Here is an 18,639-nt window from a genome sequence, read left to right as displayed (position 1 = left end):
AATTTTTCTTGGTCCTGGTGCACTAAAAATTTCACTAGAAATGAAGTGCACACAAGCCTTTATTGTCCGTCTGCTATGTAGACAGGAAATCAACTTCAGTATTGAGGAGACTCGTGTACCTTTCAAAGTAGCCAGGTTATGGAGCTCTCTTCATGAGAACCAGCAGCCAATCCTAATGATGTGCTTAAGTCTTTGTGAGATATTGCAGGCTATTATTATTATTATATGAAGGTGGAGGATCAATATTGTGTCACCTGCTGCGCTAAAGTACACAACAGTTAAGCCATTAAGGATAAATGGTGCATTTCTTTATTGATTGTCATTCATCACTTCAAATCACCATTTTTGTCAGTCAAGCTCCACATTCAGTAAAAACTTGACTTCTGTATTTAATGTAAGTCTTCTTATATCGGTACACTTGTGTGCTTATTGTCAGTGAAAAAAAAAAATTGGTGATGTATTCTGCATTTGCCTTTGAAGGTCTGTGCTGTGCTTATTGCATTGCCTGTGCAAGCTTGAATTAATATCCTTTTTTATGCATCAATTTGCTGAACTCTAAGTTTATTTTGTGTAGCACTGAAATAGCATTGTGCTGCTTACCCGAGGCAAGATATACTGGCTGGCTTACCCATAGTCTTTGTGGAACTATAAGGTGGTTTTAAGTTTTGTTGTAAGCATTTTGTTTGGCATTTTGTCGCGGAGAGCAAAGGCCCACTGCAGTCCTTCCCCCACTATGCCTGGCTTTCATCCCAAATGAGGATGCCTTGTGTGAGGTTATCTCTGTGCTCAAGGAACTTGCATGCCATCTGTATTGTTGAAGGTTCCTCTGCTTCCCTGGCATTCCTTATGGAAATGTGTAACCCTGGCTTTGTTTGCCCCCTCCCCCAGGCTACCTTCCCCAAGCAAAACATTCAAAACTTGATCTCCTTCCAAAAATCCTGTATAGCCAACCCCATGGTTCTATTTTGTAAGTAAGGTTGTTGTCTCTGCCCGACATTCTTTCTGTGAGCTTCATAGTAAAGCCTTGTTCATCTGGCACCTTTACCACCTTCTCAACCTGAACAGCACTGCAGAAAAAGTTTACAATCTGCTGGGTATTCATATTCTTTTGTTTAATGAGCCATTAAGAATTCTGTGCTGTTATAAAAAGGTGGCATTACACACCAGTCTTTCAAGAAGCTGCAGTTGGGCGTAATGTAAGTCAACAAGGACAATCTTCCTCTTGATATTGCATATGAAGGGAAGCTGCTAAATGTTGGCATGGTTCTTTCATACACCACCTACTACATCCCATATCTTGGACTTTTCACTGTACGTAACAGATGAAGTGACTAAACCTTGCAAACGCTCACTTACAGCACACTTGGTGCCACTCCGTTGGAACAGTACAATCGGAGATTATCACAGTAATTATACTGTGCATTCTTCCTTTGCATTATGGGCGCTGAAGCTTTCATGAAAAATGACAATAATAAAAAAATAATTTCAAGCTTACATTAGACAAGGGCCCTGTAGTTTTGGTTACCATGACCATATTCTTCTCAGGATCAGCTCACATTTAGTGAGTTTACCTTCTGGATTAGGAGGTGTTTTTTGTGGATCCTTGTTACAGTAGGAGGCTTCTTGTTATACTTGTACTGGTGCTTAGGAACAAACTATGCTGTCTTCAGTGGGCAAGTAATGGGCCATCATTTAGTAAGGTGGGTGTATAATTAGCCAAAACAAAGCCATCAGCAGTTTAAGAAGTTGACATTGCCCCTTGTTCCCAGTGTGCATGCTGTTAAAACTGCATGCGTGGATAGTAGTTGTATGTCTGATAAACAAGGCTTGACTTGGCTCTTTCTTTGCTAGCACATTGCTTTGTACCCAACTTGTGTGGCGCGTAAATTTTTTTTTTCCTTTGTATTGATTGGCGCTGCAAATGGTGCCCAGCTTACAATCATAGCTATAATATTTTTTGTCTGCTTTATCTTTTATGTCTCTTTGTGCCTCTTTGCTTTTGTGCTTACTTGTAGGAGCCATGCATTTTTGTAATGCACTTCTGAGATCGAGGCATGCATGCTTTAACTCGAGGTGGCTCATTCGAATATTAGAAGTAGCAGTTTGCTGCATGTCATTTCACTGCTTACCAAGTTCGTAGGGTAAACATTGCTAATCACATTATTTTGAATTCAAATTGAGAAGACTAATATTATATCAAGTGTAAATGTTCTGATCACATCTGACGCATGTATATCATCTAAAGTTATGGTTGGTGTGTATTGATTGCAAGGTGCACATCTCACACACCCTAGTCTGGGCTGTGTGAAAGGCACAAGAAATAATGCAACATATACAAGTTCTGTGAACAAAATTTCGTTGTGTCTATAATGTTAGCTTAGAACATATTAGCATTCAAGCAGTAGAATATCTGTTGGGTGGCCTGCAAGCTTGTGCAATATGGGTGGAAGTATAGTGCATGCGCCTCTTGCAGCTCGGCCCCTGAACTGAGCTCGCTGTGGAACCCATCACTGCGCAAGACATTGTCACATCCAGCTGCAGCGCACAAGTGTACCCGGGGCAGTGTGTCAGTGGTGGACAGTGGCACGTCAAAGTCCATGCGCCAGCGTGACAAGAAGCTGGTGCGGCCCGCTGAGGCAGAGGATCGCAAAGTACCGCAACACAGCCCGGGCAAAGGGAAGCGCACCTTCCTCGAAGGCTTTCGCAACACGCTGCGGCCCAAGGCAGCTGCCAAGCCCGAGGCTGCCCTTTGCTTCAGCCACAGCTTAGACTCGGCCAGTCGGGCAGCAGCAACACTCGAGCCCACGGCCGATGGCCGTCGCTGGTCCGAGACGGTAAGGGCTCCCCTCGAGGCCCCGTTGGCCACTAGTGCGGCCCAGGACTGATGTGCCATGCTTGTAGATATGTACAGAGAGCTGCAAGGTGATAACTGTGTTCGAAAAGTGTGCCCAACTTACCATGCATGGTTGTTTGTGTCACCAATGCTCTGTGCAGGGGCACCCATGCAGGACGCTGTATGCGTGCGGCTACTCACAGCATTGCTAACCCAAGTCTGAATGTTGTACATAGGTGTAAATGACAGTCAATGTATCATGGGCACGAGACGTCCGGCAGGCTGTAGTTAGGCCTAGCTGTTGTTTGACTCACATTGGTGTTGTCCAACGCAAGTGCTGCCTTGTGACAGGGTGTGCTCACCTGGGTTGGTCGACTGCAGGTCCCTCCAAGAACAAGGAAAAATGCTCAGCTTCCCTGAAATGCTCCATGCTAGTTGGGAGTTCGTTCGTTCTGGCTGTTGTGCTCTGCATTGTCGCACCACTTGTTTCCTCTCCTGCTCTCCTGATCAAGTCTCCAGGACCTGTGCTTGAACGATGAGTTGTAAACTAGCAATTCAGCCAAATTGATATGGTGGAAGATGAGACTACATGAAAACACAGTACCTTGACAAGCAGCGCTGTGGCCAGTGTTTCCCGGCCAGCCGTGATCCTTTCCTCTCCAGTCTTTCGAAAATGGTTTTGAGCAGGTGGCTTGGCTGCAGCACTTCTGTGACTGGGCAAAGCAAGGGAGATGCATAATATTTTACACCGGCAGGAGAATGGCTTGTTTGTATAGTGTGAAATACGAGCTGTATATTATGTGAGTCTACTTCAAAGACCCGTGCAGAATGGAAGAAGCAAGGGATGTATAAAGAACTAGTCAGTATTTATGGCTAAATGATTTTATAATAAACTTGTTCACTTGCATGTTGTTTATGTGTCATAATCGTCGAGTACCAAGTGACCCTTCTGTACTAACCATGCAAGTGCATTTGCTGGAGGATGGGCATGTACCAAAAGCAGGTAAGTAGCAACCTTGCATGCAGCTTTGTCACCCTTACTGTGAACCAAGAATAGCAACAACCAGAAGCAAGTTTTTGTCCGTGTGTGTGTGCTTCCTGATGCTTCTAACTCTCATCCAATGCATTGAAATTTCTATGCTCAGAGGCATTTGGTGGAAAAACTTTACATCTGTACATGAAGCATTCATCTTTGATGACTGTTGCACTCTTAATTCATTTGGTCTGTTCTGCATTCTGCAAAGTAGAATTTAATGCTAGCTTGGTTTCATCTTGCTGTTTCATTTGCATTGCCAGTTGAAACTCGTTACAGAAAGCAAATGTAAAAAACAGTATTATTTTTCAATAAATCACGGCATTTGTTGAGCTGAGCTCCTAAGTGCAGGTGATCCAAATGAAAACAAAATATTTCTTTTGTAATTTAAGTATGCTCACAATGATAAATTGTCATTTTCTACGTAGACACAATTAAGTTCAACATAACTGTTGCAGCTATTTGAACACTGGGATTCCAGTAGACAACCTTTTCTTCTTAAATGTATCTATCCGTGCTCCGTAAGCTCCACCTTGTGCAGACAGTTGTATGATGTGCCTTTCTCAGTAGTAGTGATGCCATTGCAATTTTCTGTTACATTTGTTGTGCTAGGCACCAGTTGACATATCTTGCTACAGTGGATGGATGAAAGTTCCCTATCGTAGATGGATGGAGAGATATTAGGAGCATCCCAGTTGAAATTGGGTGGTGGCTGACAAGCCACCAAGCTCAATCCTTAACCTTTGTTCTGTGTTTAATATCTTTCCTTAGGATCCATGGATCATGTAAACCTTGAACCTGAAGGAAATTTATTGTCCTAAATGGTACTGTCTTGTCTTTTGATTCTGTTTATTCCCTGTCTTAGCACAAGTACTCCAGCAGTCTTTAAGTATTCTCCACTGCCAATTAAGTTTTTTTTTTTCTCAATTAGCTACCTGTTGGTGATCCTAGCATATATAGCAAATTAAGGCTCACTCACACTAGGCTGACCCGACATCGATTTCGGTATGCTGACTGTCAGCGCCAGCGTTTTTTACCTTCGTGTCGGTGCCTCTGTCGCACTGAACCGATGCCGAGCTCTCCACCAACTGTCGGCGGATTGTCAGTGTCGGTACAGCGCAACAGAGGCGCTGAAATGAAGGAAGAAATTCTGTGAACAGTCGGCAGACCGAAATCTGTGTAGAGTCGGCCTAGTGCGAGTGAGCCTTTAGACCACACGTTTTTCCAGCTTTTGAAAATTGTTCTGAAAAGGAAAGTTAGCATGCACTTGGAAATAGCATGAATCTACAAATGAAGTTCCTTCCCAGAACAAATTTTTCAATAAAACTTTTGTTTGGGCCAGTTGGTTCATAGCTGAAAACATTGACGGGCAGCAGAAAAAACACAAAGAAGACACAAGTACACGGACATACATTGCACCCATCCTGTGTACTTATCTTTGTCCATGTTTTTTTCGCTGCTCGTCAAGGTTTTCAGCGAATTTTTTAACTGTAAAGCATTCTTTCTTAGGAAACGTGGTTCGTTTGCTGTGTACTACTATTTTCAGGTTGTTTGTTTTCCCTTTCATGAAAATTTCTCCACCTTGGTAGATTGATATTGAACTCATTTGCTTATCAAAATTGGCTGTTGCTTCTAATTGCTAGCAAATTTTCAAGGTTATGTTTGAGTAACTTTTGTATGTTGCGGCATCAGGGGTACTTGCATGTTTAATTTTACCCATGGTTAAAGAGCTTTCACACAAGTGCCGGTAATTTGCTGCGCAGCAAGTTAGCCCGTATTTCATGTTTCTCCTCCTCCACTCCAGAACTCGCCATGAGGGGAGTGACTGCCATTTTCTCAAAGCTTTTATAGTTACATGTAGAGAATTACCCAAGGGTAAAGCTCCACGCACGCAGCTCTTGATAGCTCCTGGTACAAAACATTTGTGCGAGCAGCTTTCCACTTGGCTCCTACCAAGCCTTTGAAGCTACTGACATGAGCACAGAAAAGCTGTACGAGAAGTGTGGGTACATAGCACCTTGGCATTTTTGTGCTGGATAGCAGAATGAAGGATAGCAGAGGTGCTTGCTAGGTCTCCGAATATTAATGGCGCTCATCACTGGTGTTCTGGTCACCCTTTTGCCTCAAACTGACCAGAAAGAACAGGAACATGCATCCTGGCATTTGTGCAAATTTCTGCTGCACTTGTGTTTGTACTCCGACAGGACTGATGCACCCAGAGTTGCAATAGCTGTAACGTAACGTTAAGGTTGTCACACACTTCGAAAACTGCATTGCAAGTATAGCAGCTCTCGGCAAGTGCTCTTTGCTCTCGAGATGCTAGTGCTGGATATAGTAGCTGAGCTACAGTGGCTCAGAGGCTGAGGTGTTCGGTTGCTGAGCACATTGCTGTAGCGCCGTAGACTGCGAGTGATGCAGTAGTGGGGAGCTACGGACTTTGGCCTCAGGGAGGTGCTCGAACATGTCGCAGGGATATTTACCGATGTGAACTACCACTGATCTATGTACCCTATATGCAGTCGTGACCCAATGCTTTACATTATTAGTTTGAGGCCACTGGCCCGCGGTTCTTTAACATGCTCACAATATTTTTAGACGAGTGTTTATGCTTTCCGCCACCATGGGACGTGGCCTTCGCAGCTGGGATTAGATTCCATGATTTCGTGCTCGGCAACAGAATGGCATAGCCTCTGAACCACAGCAGTAGGTGGGATGAATAAGGTTCTGACTGGGCTTGTTATAAACAGAAAATAATTAAAGAGTGAAGAGAATTATCTAGCTACTGTTACCGTTAAAAGCAGCTTGGTAAGCCAGGAAAGAGGAATCAACGAAAGACTGTGGCGACACCGCCTTGAACTTGCCGCACCAGCTCGCCGGGGTGTCATGGATTTTGACTGCCTTTGCCTGGGTCTAGTTTGTCATATGGACTATGTTGTAACCGAACAGAGCTGAAAACTAAACTTGACAAGTTTCCAGAACTTTTACTGAGCCACGACTGCTAAAATACAAAAAAAATACTTTGAAATCCTTGACGTCGCACCAATGGCCCTGCGGTTTCGGCGTGAAATTACAAAAATAGAACATTGAGAAATGTTTTCTCTTTAACAATCAACCTATTACCACGCAATTAGGGAAAAATAGTTTTAAAATTCCATTAGTACCCAGGTTCGAGTTTTGTTTTGTAGTGCTATGCTATTTTTTATTTTTACTTTCAACATAAGGGTCCTGAATATTTGTCTGTCTGTGTTCAAAGAAAGATCTTGCACTTACCGCTGCACTGTTCTTGCTCAAGTTTTGCAGAACAATCGCATTTTGGCGTCAACTTCATTTAGTATTACACTTGGCACGATTAGTTGCCTGTTTTTTAAGGCAAAAATGAGAAACTGTTTTCATCTATGGGAAAGTCGCGTCTGAAAAGCTGGCCCTAGATGGATGTTATGAGTGTCCCCTTTGGAACAGGGCGGTGGGTTGCGCCACCAAGCTCTTGCTATTATACTGCCTAATGTCCTACCTAGGTTAAACAATAAAAAAAACACTATGAACTCGCACAACCAAATTTTCTGATCCCCTGTTGCGAACTGTGCTTTTGTACGTCTCCATTTTTTTTTCGTTTCCCTACTTTTATTCCACCAATCCTCCAATCGCCTCTTATTAAACCCTACTGGGGACATGTTTACTTTTCCACTGCTCTCGCTGAACCCAAGTGCTTCAAGGAGGCCAGTGGGGCCTAAATCGGCCACTGGGCAGACACCTTCACATTCTAATAAAACATGCTCCATAGTTTCCCTAGCTTTACCGCAGCAAGCACATGCTTCTTCTTCCTTGTATCTCGCTTTATAGGTGCGTGTTCTAAGGCATCCCGATCTCGCTTCGAAAAGTTATGAGCTTCCCTTTGAGTTATCATAAATTGTTTCTTTCCTGATTTCGCTTTTACCTCTTAAGCAGTTACTCGTGGCAGGTTTCTTTTTCATTGCCGCCACCCATGAGATTATTTTGGCCTCTCTGACTTTCCGCTTGACGTTCTTTGTTGCTGTGCTGGTAAGCTTCCTAGTCCTTTTCCTCCACTGTGAATTAATGTTTTTCCTGTACAGATACCTGAACACTCTCCCAGTCCATTTACTTTCTTCCATATTCCTCAGTCATTCTTCATACTCAATTTTACTGCAAGCTTCCCTCATTTCAAAACTAGTCCAGCCCATATCACCCTGCACACCTTCGTTTGTAGTCTTCCCGTGAGCACCCAATGCGAAGCGACCCATTGACCTTTGGTTCACATCGAGTCCTGATTGTACCCCTGATTTAACGCAAACAATCGCATTTCCAAAAGTAAGTCCTGGAACCATTACACCTTTCCACATACCCCGGAGCACCTCGTACCTATTGTATCCCCATAGCGCTCTGTGCTTCCATTATGGCTGCATTTCTCTTCCCCTTCACTGTTATTGTTTTTTCCCTGTGTTGCCATATATCTATTGCCTTCGTTTATCCATATACCAAGGTATTTATATTCCGTTACCCGAGGTATTTCCTGGCCTTGTATCGCCGCTGTCTGTTTGCTGTTTTCATTTAATACCATAGCACCTGATTTTCTAACACTAAATTTCGAACCTAAATTGTTGCCTTCCTGTCCACAGATATTAGCCAGATGTTGCAAATGACTTTGCTTGTTAGCTAGCAACACGATGTCGTCCACATAAAATAAATCTGGAAGCTGCTGCTCTACTACTGTACCCGCCTGTTTGTATGAGAGATTAAACCCGAGATTACTTCCTTCTAGCGCCCTCTCCATGCTCACCATGTACATCATAAACAGCAGTGGGGATAAAGGGCACCCCTGCCTCAGTCCCTTGTTGATATGAACTTTTCTTCTCGCTCCTCATCCCATAACATTCAACGCAAACAGTATTTTCTAGGTAAATCTCTCTCAAAAGTTGTAGACAATCGTCACCTAAGCCTTCCCCTTCCAGGATATCCCACAAAATGTTGCGGTTAACTTTGTCATAGGCTCCTGTAATGTCTAAAAAGGCCACACATAATGGTCTGCTTTCTACTTTTAATATTTCAATACACTGAGCAAGAACAGATAAGTTGTCATCTAAACGCCTACCTATTCTGAAGCCATTCTGAAGTTCTCCCAAAATACCATTATTCTCTGCCCATGCTTGAAGCTTCAATTTGATTGCCTGCATTGCTAGCCTGTATATTGCCGATGTAATCATCAACAGTCTATACGAGTGAATTCTTTCTCCCCCTTACCTTTATAAATCAAATTCATTCTACTTTGTTGCCAACTTTCTGGTATTCATGTATGTTTTCAAGTTTTTTCCACTGCTTTCATCAGAGCTTCCTTACTTTTTGGTCCTAGTTAATTAATCAGACTAACGGGAACCTCGTCTTGCCCTGCGGCTGTGCGCTTAGGAATTTTCTCTTCGGCTTTCTTCCAGTTGAAATTTGTCAGCACCAGCTCCTTTTCCACCTGGGTTTCTCTCATGCTGTTTTTTCCTTCAGATACAAACTCGGCATTGCCTTGGAAAAGATTCGGCTGTTATTTTTCGGATGTAATTTATTGCCGCTTCTCCTTCGAGTCTGCTTTCACCTTCGTCTAGGATATGTTGTTGTAGTGTTGTTGACTTCCTGCCTTATAATCTTATGTGGTTCCAAAATATTCTAGGTGCGGCCTTCTTTTTCTCACGTATTTCTGACAACCAACGTTCACTTTCACCTTTTAATTTTGCTTGCACCAGTATTTGAATAGACTTTTTCTCCCGGTATATTTCCCATTTACTGGTTACTTCATCCTGCGGCAAGTGCGCCTTCTTTGCCTGCCTGTGCTCTTGGGATGCTTTCTGTCGTTCGACGATCGCTTCTCGTATCTCCCTGTTCTACCAGCTTTTTGGCTTCTTTTTTCCTTTCCAACGAACATGTTGTTTCTCTTTCCATATTTCTGTCATTATGACACTTAGAAGCTCATTATATTCCCACTCTTTATTTGGCCATTTGTCAAGTTCTTCCTCGACTCTAGTGACTCTATTTGTTATTTGTTCAGCATTCAAATTTGGACTGGCCATTTTGCAATCCTTGCTCTCTTTCCCAACCACATATCCCATTTTCAGAATGATGCGTTTATGGTCACTCCCTATGCTGCTATACCCTTCCTCATCAATGACATTTCTCTTAACTTATCAATTCCTTCTGTCATCAGACAGTAATCAATGGTTGATTGCCGGTTTCGCACTTCCCACATGATCTGCCCGTCACACTTAGGCCCTGTATTCATGATAGCGAGGTTATGTTGCTCACAAAGGTCTGGCATTGACTTCCTGTTGTTGTCAGTATAGCCATCTAAATCCTGTATGTGGGCATTCATGTCACCTAATAGGATAATTTCAGCACCATTCCCGAAACCCTTAATATCAGCGCTTATGCATTCCACTAACTCTTTATCCTTCTCTGTGCAATTATTTCCGGTCCACAAATACGTAACGCCCAGCCAAGTTTTCTTCCCGCTCATTGCACCTGATAACCAAAGATGCTCTTGACATATTGAATTTACTCTTTTCCATTTGGCTCCCTGATGGATGAGCATTCAGACTACCCCTACCTTTCTTTCCGACTTAGTTTTTGTTGCACCCTTCCCAAACGTAATTCTCGATCGCTGGTGGCTCTTGTGAGTCTAAGGTGTGTTTCTGTCACCGCATACGCTCCGATTTGTTCGCTATTTAACTCCTCCTAAATCTCTGCCCACTTTTCCCTTCTTCTGCTGCCCTGCATGTTTATGTAGCCTATTGCATGGCGAGCTCTCTTTCTTGCTTTCCTCCTTTTCCTGTTATCGACGGCGATGCTATTCTGAGGTTCCCCTAGGGGACCTTCTTTATTACTACCTACTCTGGCCTCCTGAGTGCCCGTGGGCCCCCTATAAAAGCAACAGCGCGACTACCAAGTTGCCAGCCCACTTCTTGTGCCAGCCTGTAATGGAAGTGGATCCCGTCTGGTTTAAAACCTCCACACCTTCTCACTTCCCTGTTTACTTCGACAATCTCGAAGCCTTTCTCTCAGCTCATTTTCCATATAGCCTCATTAGCAGCCACTACGGCTCTTTGTACGTGACTGTCACGTACAGGCACCTCCGGCACTGTGCACACCACGATCTGCACCTGAGGAGATAGCTCGAGCAAGTCGTCCACCCCCTTCGCCAAGCGCTGGGCTAGCCCTGTCCCTTTCCTGTTTAGGATGTCATTTAGCCCACCTGCTACTATGACAAGGTTGCGCATGTGGGCATTTTCCGCGAGCTTTTCTTTTGCTCGCTCCATGACGGTCAGGGGACCAACTGCAATGCATGCTCACTGACCTGGAAAGGCAAAGCAGAAGGGTGGGTCTAAAGATTAATCTGCAGATAACTAAAGTGATGTTTAGCAGTCTCAGAAGAGAACAGCAGTTTACAATAGGTAACGAAGCACTGGAAGTGGTAAGGGAATACATCTACTTCGGACAGGTAGTAACTGCGGATTCGGATCATGAGACTGAAATAATCAGAATAAGAATGGCCTGGGGTGCGTTTGGCAGGCATTCTCGGATCATGAACAGTAGGTTGCCATTATCCCTCAAGAGAAAAGTGTATAACCAGCTGTGTCTTACCAGTACTCGCGTACGGGGCAAAAACCTGGAGGCTAAGGAAAAGGGTTCTACTTAAATTGAGGACAATGCAACGAGCTATGGAAAGAAGAATGATAGGTGTAATGTTAAGGGATAAGAAAAGAGCAGATTGGGTGAGGGAACAAACATGGGACGTAATGACATCTTAGCTGAAATCAAGAAAAAGCAATGGCCATGGGCAGGACGTGCAATGAGGAGGGAAGATAACCAATGGTGATTAAGGGTTACGGACTGGATTCCAAAGGAAGAGAAGCGTAGCAGGTGGTGGCAGAAAGTTAGGTGGGCGGATGAGATTAAGAAGTTTGCAGGGACAACCTGGCCACAATTAGTACATGACCAGGGTAGTTGGAGAAGTATGGGAGAGGCCTTTGCCCTGCAGTGGGCGTAACCAGGGTGGTGATGATGATGACAGACTCCAGTGTCTGCCCTGGAAATGTCCCTACCGCCACTCTTTTATTGCCTTTCACCCTCTCCACAATTGCTTCTGAGCACCCAGCCAGGTTTCAGTCGCCGGTCCCCATAATCACCCTTTCACTCTCTCCTACCTCTCCCTACTTCCCTTTGTCCTGTTCCGCGTGATTCGGACTCGACAAGAGGCATTGTCCCCTGTGCCCCTGCTGTTTCCGCGTGGCAGCCTCAAGGTAGGTGCCGCTCTTTCCAGCTAACCCTTCACCACGTTGCCCGCATTCCACGTACTTTGCTAGCCCTCCCTCTCCTGTCACGTCGGAGGACTGCGTTCCATTGTCACGCAATTCTCGTTCACAATGGCGGCCCTGTTCAGCCTTTCCTCGGCTGCTTCAAGTCTTTTTTTCAACTACTTTCCGTGTATCACGCTCCCTGTTTAGCTCATTTTTGAGCTGTTCCACCTGTTCGACAAGCCCTTCCTGGAAGGCCTCCATTTTCTACAGCCTAGTATCGACATCGCAATTTGTGCCGGTTGACTCGATTGCCTCTCCATTCTCATCCGTGCCCTCATCTGCCTTGAGGGACCGCCCGCGCACTGCCTGCTTTCCTGGCTTTCTTGCCACGGCTTGCACGGCTTTTTCTGATGCAAATAATATAATAATGCAGAGCACGTGCCTTTTAGCAAGAACCGATACGCAAAGGATTCAAATACTCAAAATATCGCAAAGCAACACTGGCCACTGTTTCAAAAGCAATCAATGCTGCGGAGACCCAAGATATGACGCGCTCGACCACGTGCCCACGCTCACTCTCCTAACAAACACGCACAATAAAACCACTAATAGCTATTAGTCTTAACTATTAGTCAACTATTAGTATCGACTATTACTAATAGCTGTTAGTTTCTAATGACTCAACGTCCCACTCGGCTGCACGTGCTGAAGCACGTGGCGCGAAAGGGCGCTCTAACCACCCTGCAAAACCAAATGTACACGAAATACAAGAGACAAAAAGGGGAAAAAAGAAAACCACCCAATTACTATTTAAAGGCAAAAAGAAAGAGACGGCAAATAAAGAGACGCAAACTCACGCAAGAGAGACGCAAACTCAAAGCATGCACAATAACTTATGATTTCGTCGCCGCCACGGAGCCCCGAAAAGCACGTCCATTCGCCACAAAATCTCAAGCAACTCCCACAGACCTGTGTCGCCACCTGTTGTCATCTGCAGAAGGCAGCGTTTCAGGGTGGGCTGCCGCGTGTTGCCCGCTCCTGAAACGGGCGCTGCCCTCCCAGAAACGCTGCTTTCTGCAGATGACGACAGGAAGCGACACAAGTTTATGCTTGCGCCGTCGCGGCACCAGCTCTCATCCCCATAAGCGCAGGCAAATTTGCACTTTTTTATTAGAAACCAGCCAATTAGCTGTGCGAAGCGTTATACCAAACGAAAGTCGACGCCAAAATGCGATCGTTCTGCAAAATTTGAGCAAGAACAGTGCAGCAGTGAACGCAAAATCTTTTTTTGAACACGCGCAGCCAAATATTCAGGACCCTGTAGTGTACGCTGCTAAAATAAATGCATCACGGGAAGCTGGTGCAAGTCTTTCAGTGTGGCTTCGCCACGTCTTTCAGTCTTGCTTCCGTTCGAGTACACCATAAAGTGCGCTTTTTAGCTCACTGTAGTTCTGGCATGCCAACGCTCTGATTAGCTGAAGCCTGTCTACCAATCCATCGAGTACCCTTTGGTAGCCACACGCGCGCATACGGCTACCGGCCGTAGGCATCTAAATTTGAAGATGTTAGCAGTAATTGGTGCTTTGCAACACCGCGGACCGACATTAGGGCGCCATTTGAATTGTTCCTGCCTTCTGGACTGCGTGGTGTGGCGCGCCGTAGTGTTTGCTGCATGTAATGGGACGATATAGTGATATAGGTATTATATACGAAAGTTAAGGTCGAGATCAGATAGGCAAAAGGCTAGATGACAATAGCTGCAGTCTAACCTGAATAAATCAAGCAGGCTAGATGACTATCTCCTCCCCATTCCAAAAGGGATGTGAAAAACCTTATGCTGACAGCGGCCATTTTCTCCGGTGCGGCGCAGCAGTAATACAGCACAGCAGACGTTAGACAGAGGTCTTTGCGATTGTTTTAAATGTCAATGGCTTTCTAAAGAACGTCATAGAGATCGCAGCCCTTGGCATCGCGACTGCGCTGCCAAGGGCTGCACGTCATCCCGAAGGGACTTGCATTGCGCTATGGTAAGCGGGGTTAGCCCGATCTCTGTGCAGTTTCAGCCCATTATAGCTCTTCCCGTAGTGATCTCTTACAACTTATTGAAACACTCCGGTGCTATATATGAGCAGTTCGCTGTGTAAATTATTAATCCGCCCTACTTACATGCGTTCTGAATTTCCAATCGGTATGTATTCCATTGCTGCATATGGCATGCTCACTACATCGTGAGGCATCATTACATTCGTTGACAGCATGCAGGCACCCAATGTTATGACGGTGAAATGGGCTGTTTGCCGGTCTCAGAATCGAAAGCGTTCGTTCTGTGCATACCCCTAAATTCGCGTTTGCGTGAAGTGAATGGAAGCGCGGAAGCAGGTTTCTCCTCACGAGACCTCACGTTGTGGAGAAACCAGCTTGGATGAGCGCTATGCGTTTCGCTGCAACGTTGACCAAGGCAAACCGGTAAAGTGCTTGTAATTTCGCACGAGCGGCTTGTCTGCGCTCGGTGGCGTGCTAGGCAAAGCAGAGAGGTAAGAACCCTTGCGCGTGACCGCCTGCGACCGAGAATAGGAAAAATGAATACAAAATGATGAGAGTGAGTGAGTGAGGGATGAGAGGAAAGTACAGTGGAAATGCATGTGAGGGAGGTGACAATGGTTAGAGAATGAGAGGAGGAAAAAAGAGAGACTCCGCGATGGAGGGTGTTGGGTCAATTCTCTCGCGACCAGAAAGGCGGAGAGGTCGGCTGGAAGAGCGCGTCTCCGTAACCTGCCTGCCTATCTTAATCTTTAGTGTTAAATTTTTGAAGTGTCTATTTTTAAACACAGAGTCTGGTGTGCTTGTGAATTAAGAGGAAGCTATAGCTCGGGCCCAACTCCGATGCCACCCATTCAGATAAATACAGAACTAAAAAAAAAAATGTTTTTCTTATACGTTTTCCTGAGATAACCCCTGGACCGATTTTAATGAAATTTGTTGCGTTAGAGAAAGAAATGTACATTTTATTGACTGTTGCAAGCTAAATTTTAAAGTTCGAAAAGTAAGATATAGCAGCACGAAGTTTACAAATTCGTAACTTTGCACCAAGGACAGATATCGCAGTTATGTAAAGAGGATCGTTTAGAACATTCAAAGCGAACAAACTTAATATATTATTTTTATCTAACGTGAATTTGTTACAATGTTTACAAGGGTTTTGCAAAAGTCGTACTCATATATTGTGTATTTAGGAGCCATGTATGACACATCAATTTTGTACGCTTAAGATGTACTATTAGGTATAATTTAGAGAATTGCGGTATAATTTTTCATTGCTGAGTTAGAGAGTTGTAAACTTGATAGTATCGTTTTCTGAAAATTTTCAGTTTGTAACAATTTTTATAAAGAAATCAATGTGTAAATCAATTTTGCTGCTAGAAGTCACTAGATTCCAGCTTTTTCTTTTAAAGGAAAACAAAACTAATCAAATTTGGTGCAGTGGTTGCCGAGATAACACAGTTTCGTCCGAAAGGCGAAGCATCGATTGCGATAGCAAATTAGTGGACAGCTATACGAAGTAAGGATAGTAGTTTATCGGTCGCATAAACTTGTAAACACAGGCATATACTAACTAAATTAACAGGCATGGTATCGCGCGCACAAGCAAACATGAACACATCACACTCGATGACTGCGGAAACTCGATGACAAACGCAGGAGTGAGAAAGCGCGGCAGCAGCAGCGAGCAAAATGACCTCGCATCAACGCGAAGCGGCGAAAACACAGCGCACGGCAGACTCTGTCCCCGTCGCAGATGGCTTTCAAGATACAGCGGCCCGGGCGAACCTTCGCAGCCGCCCAGGCCGTCGGGAGTAGAACGCCCCCTCCCTATCCTCCCTCCGGAGCCTTGCGTGCGACGGAAGACTGCGCGCTTCCTCCCCGCTTTCCTCCCTTGCGGGGCGAGATTGAGCCGCGATCGCTGGCTCACCCTCGCACATACAGCATACGGCGCGTGGCGACGATTTTATCGCCCTTAGACTTATGGCGATGCCGACGGTGATGCCGACGGCAGAAATGTGCCTGGAGCGTTCATATAATTGCTATTGCAATAAAACGATTTCTCCGTTCACATGTACTTATATAGGAGCGCCTGAGCTAAAGCTTCCTTTTAACTCCATTCCCCGGTTATAAGAACTTTGAAAACGTCAAAGTAGAACATATATGTGCCACTTTTTGGCGTTTTGATGAACAATATAGATAGGAATAATTTGACACAAAAGGAAAATAATTTATCCGATTTGGTATTCATAACTCGTCTTCAGAAACTCGGCTTTTTTTTTTTTTTTTGATGTGCATAAGTCATGAATCATTGAACATATTGAGAAATATCCAAATGAATTCTTCCCTTGAAGATAGCTGTTCTGGTTTCATGTTTTTGGAGTTCCAAAGGAAGCATGCGAAATCTGAAAATGATCCATGTGACTAGGGGCTTACGCGGGTCCCACGTAGCTTGAGCCAAGCATTAAACTATGCAAATGCCGTGTAGCTGGACAGAACCAAGGAGGTAATGTTGTTTGCCGTCGCTTGGAGAGAGATAGAAACTTTTATTGTTCGAAACAGTATCCTGAGCAAAGCCCAGTATCACCCTGAACCCTCTGGCTTGGACTGCCCTGTTGGCCCTGGCGACGAGTTGTCGTTGGTCTTCCTGGTCCCCGAAGGCGAGCTTGACCTCCCACGTTTGGAATAGGTGGTCTTAGTTTGCTTGTTATGCTTGTTTCGCATCCTTTTCCGGTTGCATTTCACTGCCTTCCTGCCACGGGTATTCCAGGAGCAAGTGTGCCAGGGTGTCGGGTACGTTGCAGAGTAGGCAGAGGTAGCCGTGGAGCGTCGGGTAGAGGCGACGCATTGTCGTTCCGTGAGTGTACGTGTTACTTTGTTGGCGTCTGAGGACCATGTTTTCTTCCCTGCTGAGCTTTGGGTGCCGTGGATGGTACGCCCGGTGCTCGAGCCTGTGGTGTTGTAATATGGCTAAATAGTTGGTGGGTACGGCTTCCGCCTCTGCTGTCGCGGGTCGGAGAGCGCGTGGGGCGAGGGGAGCCCGGTTGACGTGCTCGCGGGCAGCGGCGTGGGTCATTTCGTTCCCCTCTAGACCCTCGGGTCCGGGTAGCATTTTTACAAGTCCAGGTACTCACGTAACGTGAGTACCCGGACACGCAGGCGTACGGGAGCAGAGTGCTTTGCCGTTTTAGCATCTTGAGTGCGTCGACCGAGATGCGGCTCTTCGAGAAGTTTCTGCAGGGGGCCTGAGAGTCGGTGAATATAACCGCTGCGTTGAGCACGTGGTGGTGGCGAGAGCGATTGCCGCCTCTTCAGCAATTTCCGGGTTGTGTGCCTTGATGGTTGCCGATGCTAACTCGCACCTCGGAAGTCTACGACGTTGAGAGCGTACGCGTTTCGATGCGAATACTTGGCCGCGTCGGAGTATCTCGCTTGGAGATACTCAGATGATTTTTTCGTCCGGCCTAATTAGATAATTAGACAAAATTAATCAACTTCTCAAATATTATAATTAGATACACGCAAAGTGCCTCTAGCGACCGGTCGCGCGGAATTTTTGCGTGCATTCGCGGGCTTCTTTCACGCTCGGAAAAACACTTTCAATGTAACATGTATTCAACAATAGAAAGCTGTATCGGGAATTTTTCAAGTTGCTCTACAATTTTCTCATTGACACTTTTCATCTTATAATACTTCAGAAGGTGATTAATTAAGACTAATTATGTAATTAGGCGGAATGCAAAAAGTTATCTGCAAACGATGGCAAACAACATTACCTTGGTTCTGTCCAGTTACGTGGCATTTGCATATTTTAAAATTTTGGTGCATGATAGTTGGCACACCCCGTTTGCCAAACGCAAAAAAAGCGAAAAAAAAAAAGTTCCTATGCTCTATTTGCCGCTATACGTACTACATGGTTTCGTTTACTCCGTCGCTTCAGCAGGCGAATTTACTCTATCGCGGTCTATGTTGCCCATCTCTTCTTAGCCTTTTCTTTCTTCATTAAAACCTCCATCTCGATATTGCACAGTTACCTATGTCTGTAGCGACTACGGCGCTGTCAACCTCGTCCCTTATTTTTTTCTACCAATACTCTAAACATCGCTTGCTTATCTCGTTTGCTGACCATGATTGGTGCTTCCACCCAATGAATCTCTGTGCTTACTGAAGGTCGACGTTTCTTTCGGATCTTGCTGGGTGAAGATTTTGATATTCCGTTACTGTGTGCCGAGTCGTCTCCGGACTTTGGCTGCAGCAGACACGTCCTATTGCGAATATTTGTTCCAGTATGCTTTTGTCCTCGGTCAGCCAGCTCGGGCCTCAACCAGGCACTCCCTTTTGTGTTACGGTACAGATTTTCCTTCCTGGTTTCTTTCTTGCAGTATTTGTAAATCTCCGTTGTCTTTTTTGTTTCCATCGTTTGCTTCCAACTTGCCTTCTCT

The 18,639-nt window shown here is 45.0% G+C and overlaps 1 protein-coding gene across 4 annotated transcripts in view; it reads left to right on the top strand.

Annotated features, from left to right (window-relative positions):
* Window positions 1-18,639, top strand: part of trio (trio Rho guanine nucleotide exchange factor) — a 299,147-nt gene that overhangs the window by 257,344 nt on the left and 23,164 nt on the right. For all 4 annotated transcript variants that reach the window (XM_075677244.1, XM_075677243.1, XM_075677245.1 and 1 more), the window contains exon 50: window positions 2,474-2,834. In XM_075677244.1, the coding sequence (XP_075533359.1) occupies window positions 2,474-2,834 (361 nt within the window). The remainder of the gene's footprint in view (window positions 1-2,473; window positions 2,835-18,639) is intronic.

Source organism: Dermacentor variabilis, unplaced genomic scaffold (assembly GCF_050947875.1).
Source record: "Dermacentor variabilis isolate Ectoservices unplaced genomic scaffold, ASM5094787v1 scaffold_12, whole genome shotgun sequence".
In the NCBI taxonomy this organism is placed as follows: Eukaryota; Metazoa; Arthropoda; class Arachnida; order Ixodida; family Ixodidae; genus Dermacentor; species Dermacentor variabilis.
Note: the sequence above shows the minus strand (reverse complement) of the source record. Positions and strands in the feature narration are given on the sequence as shown.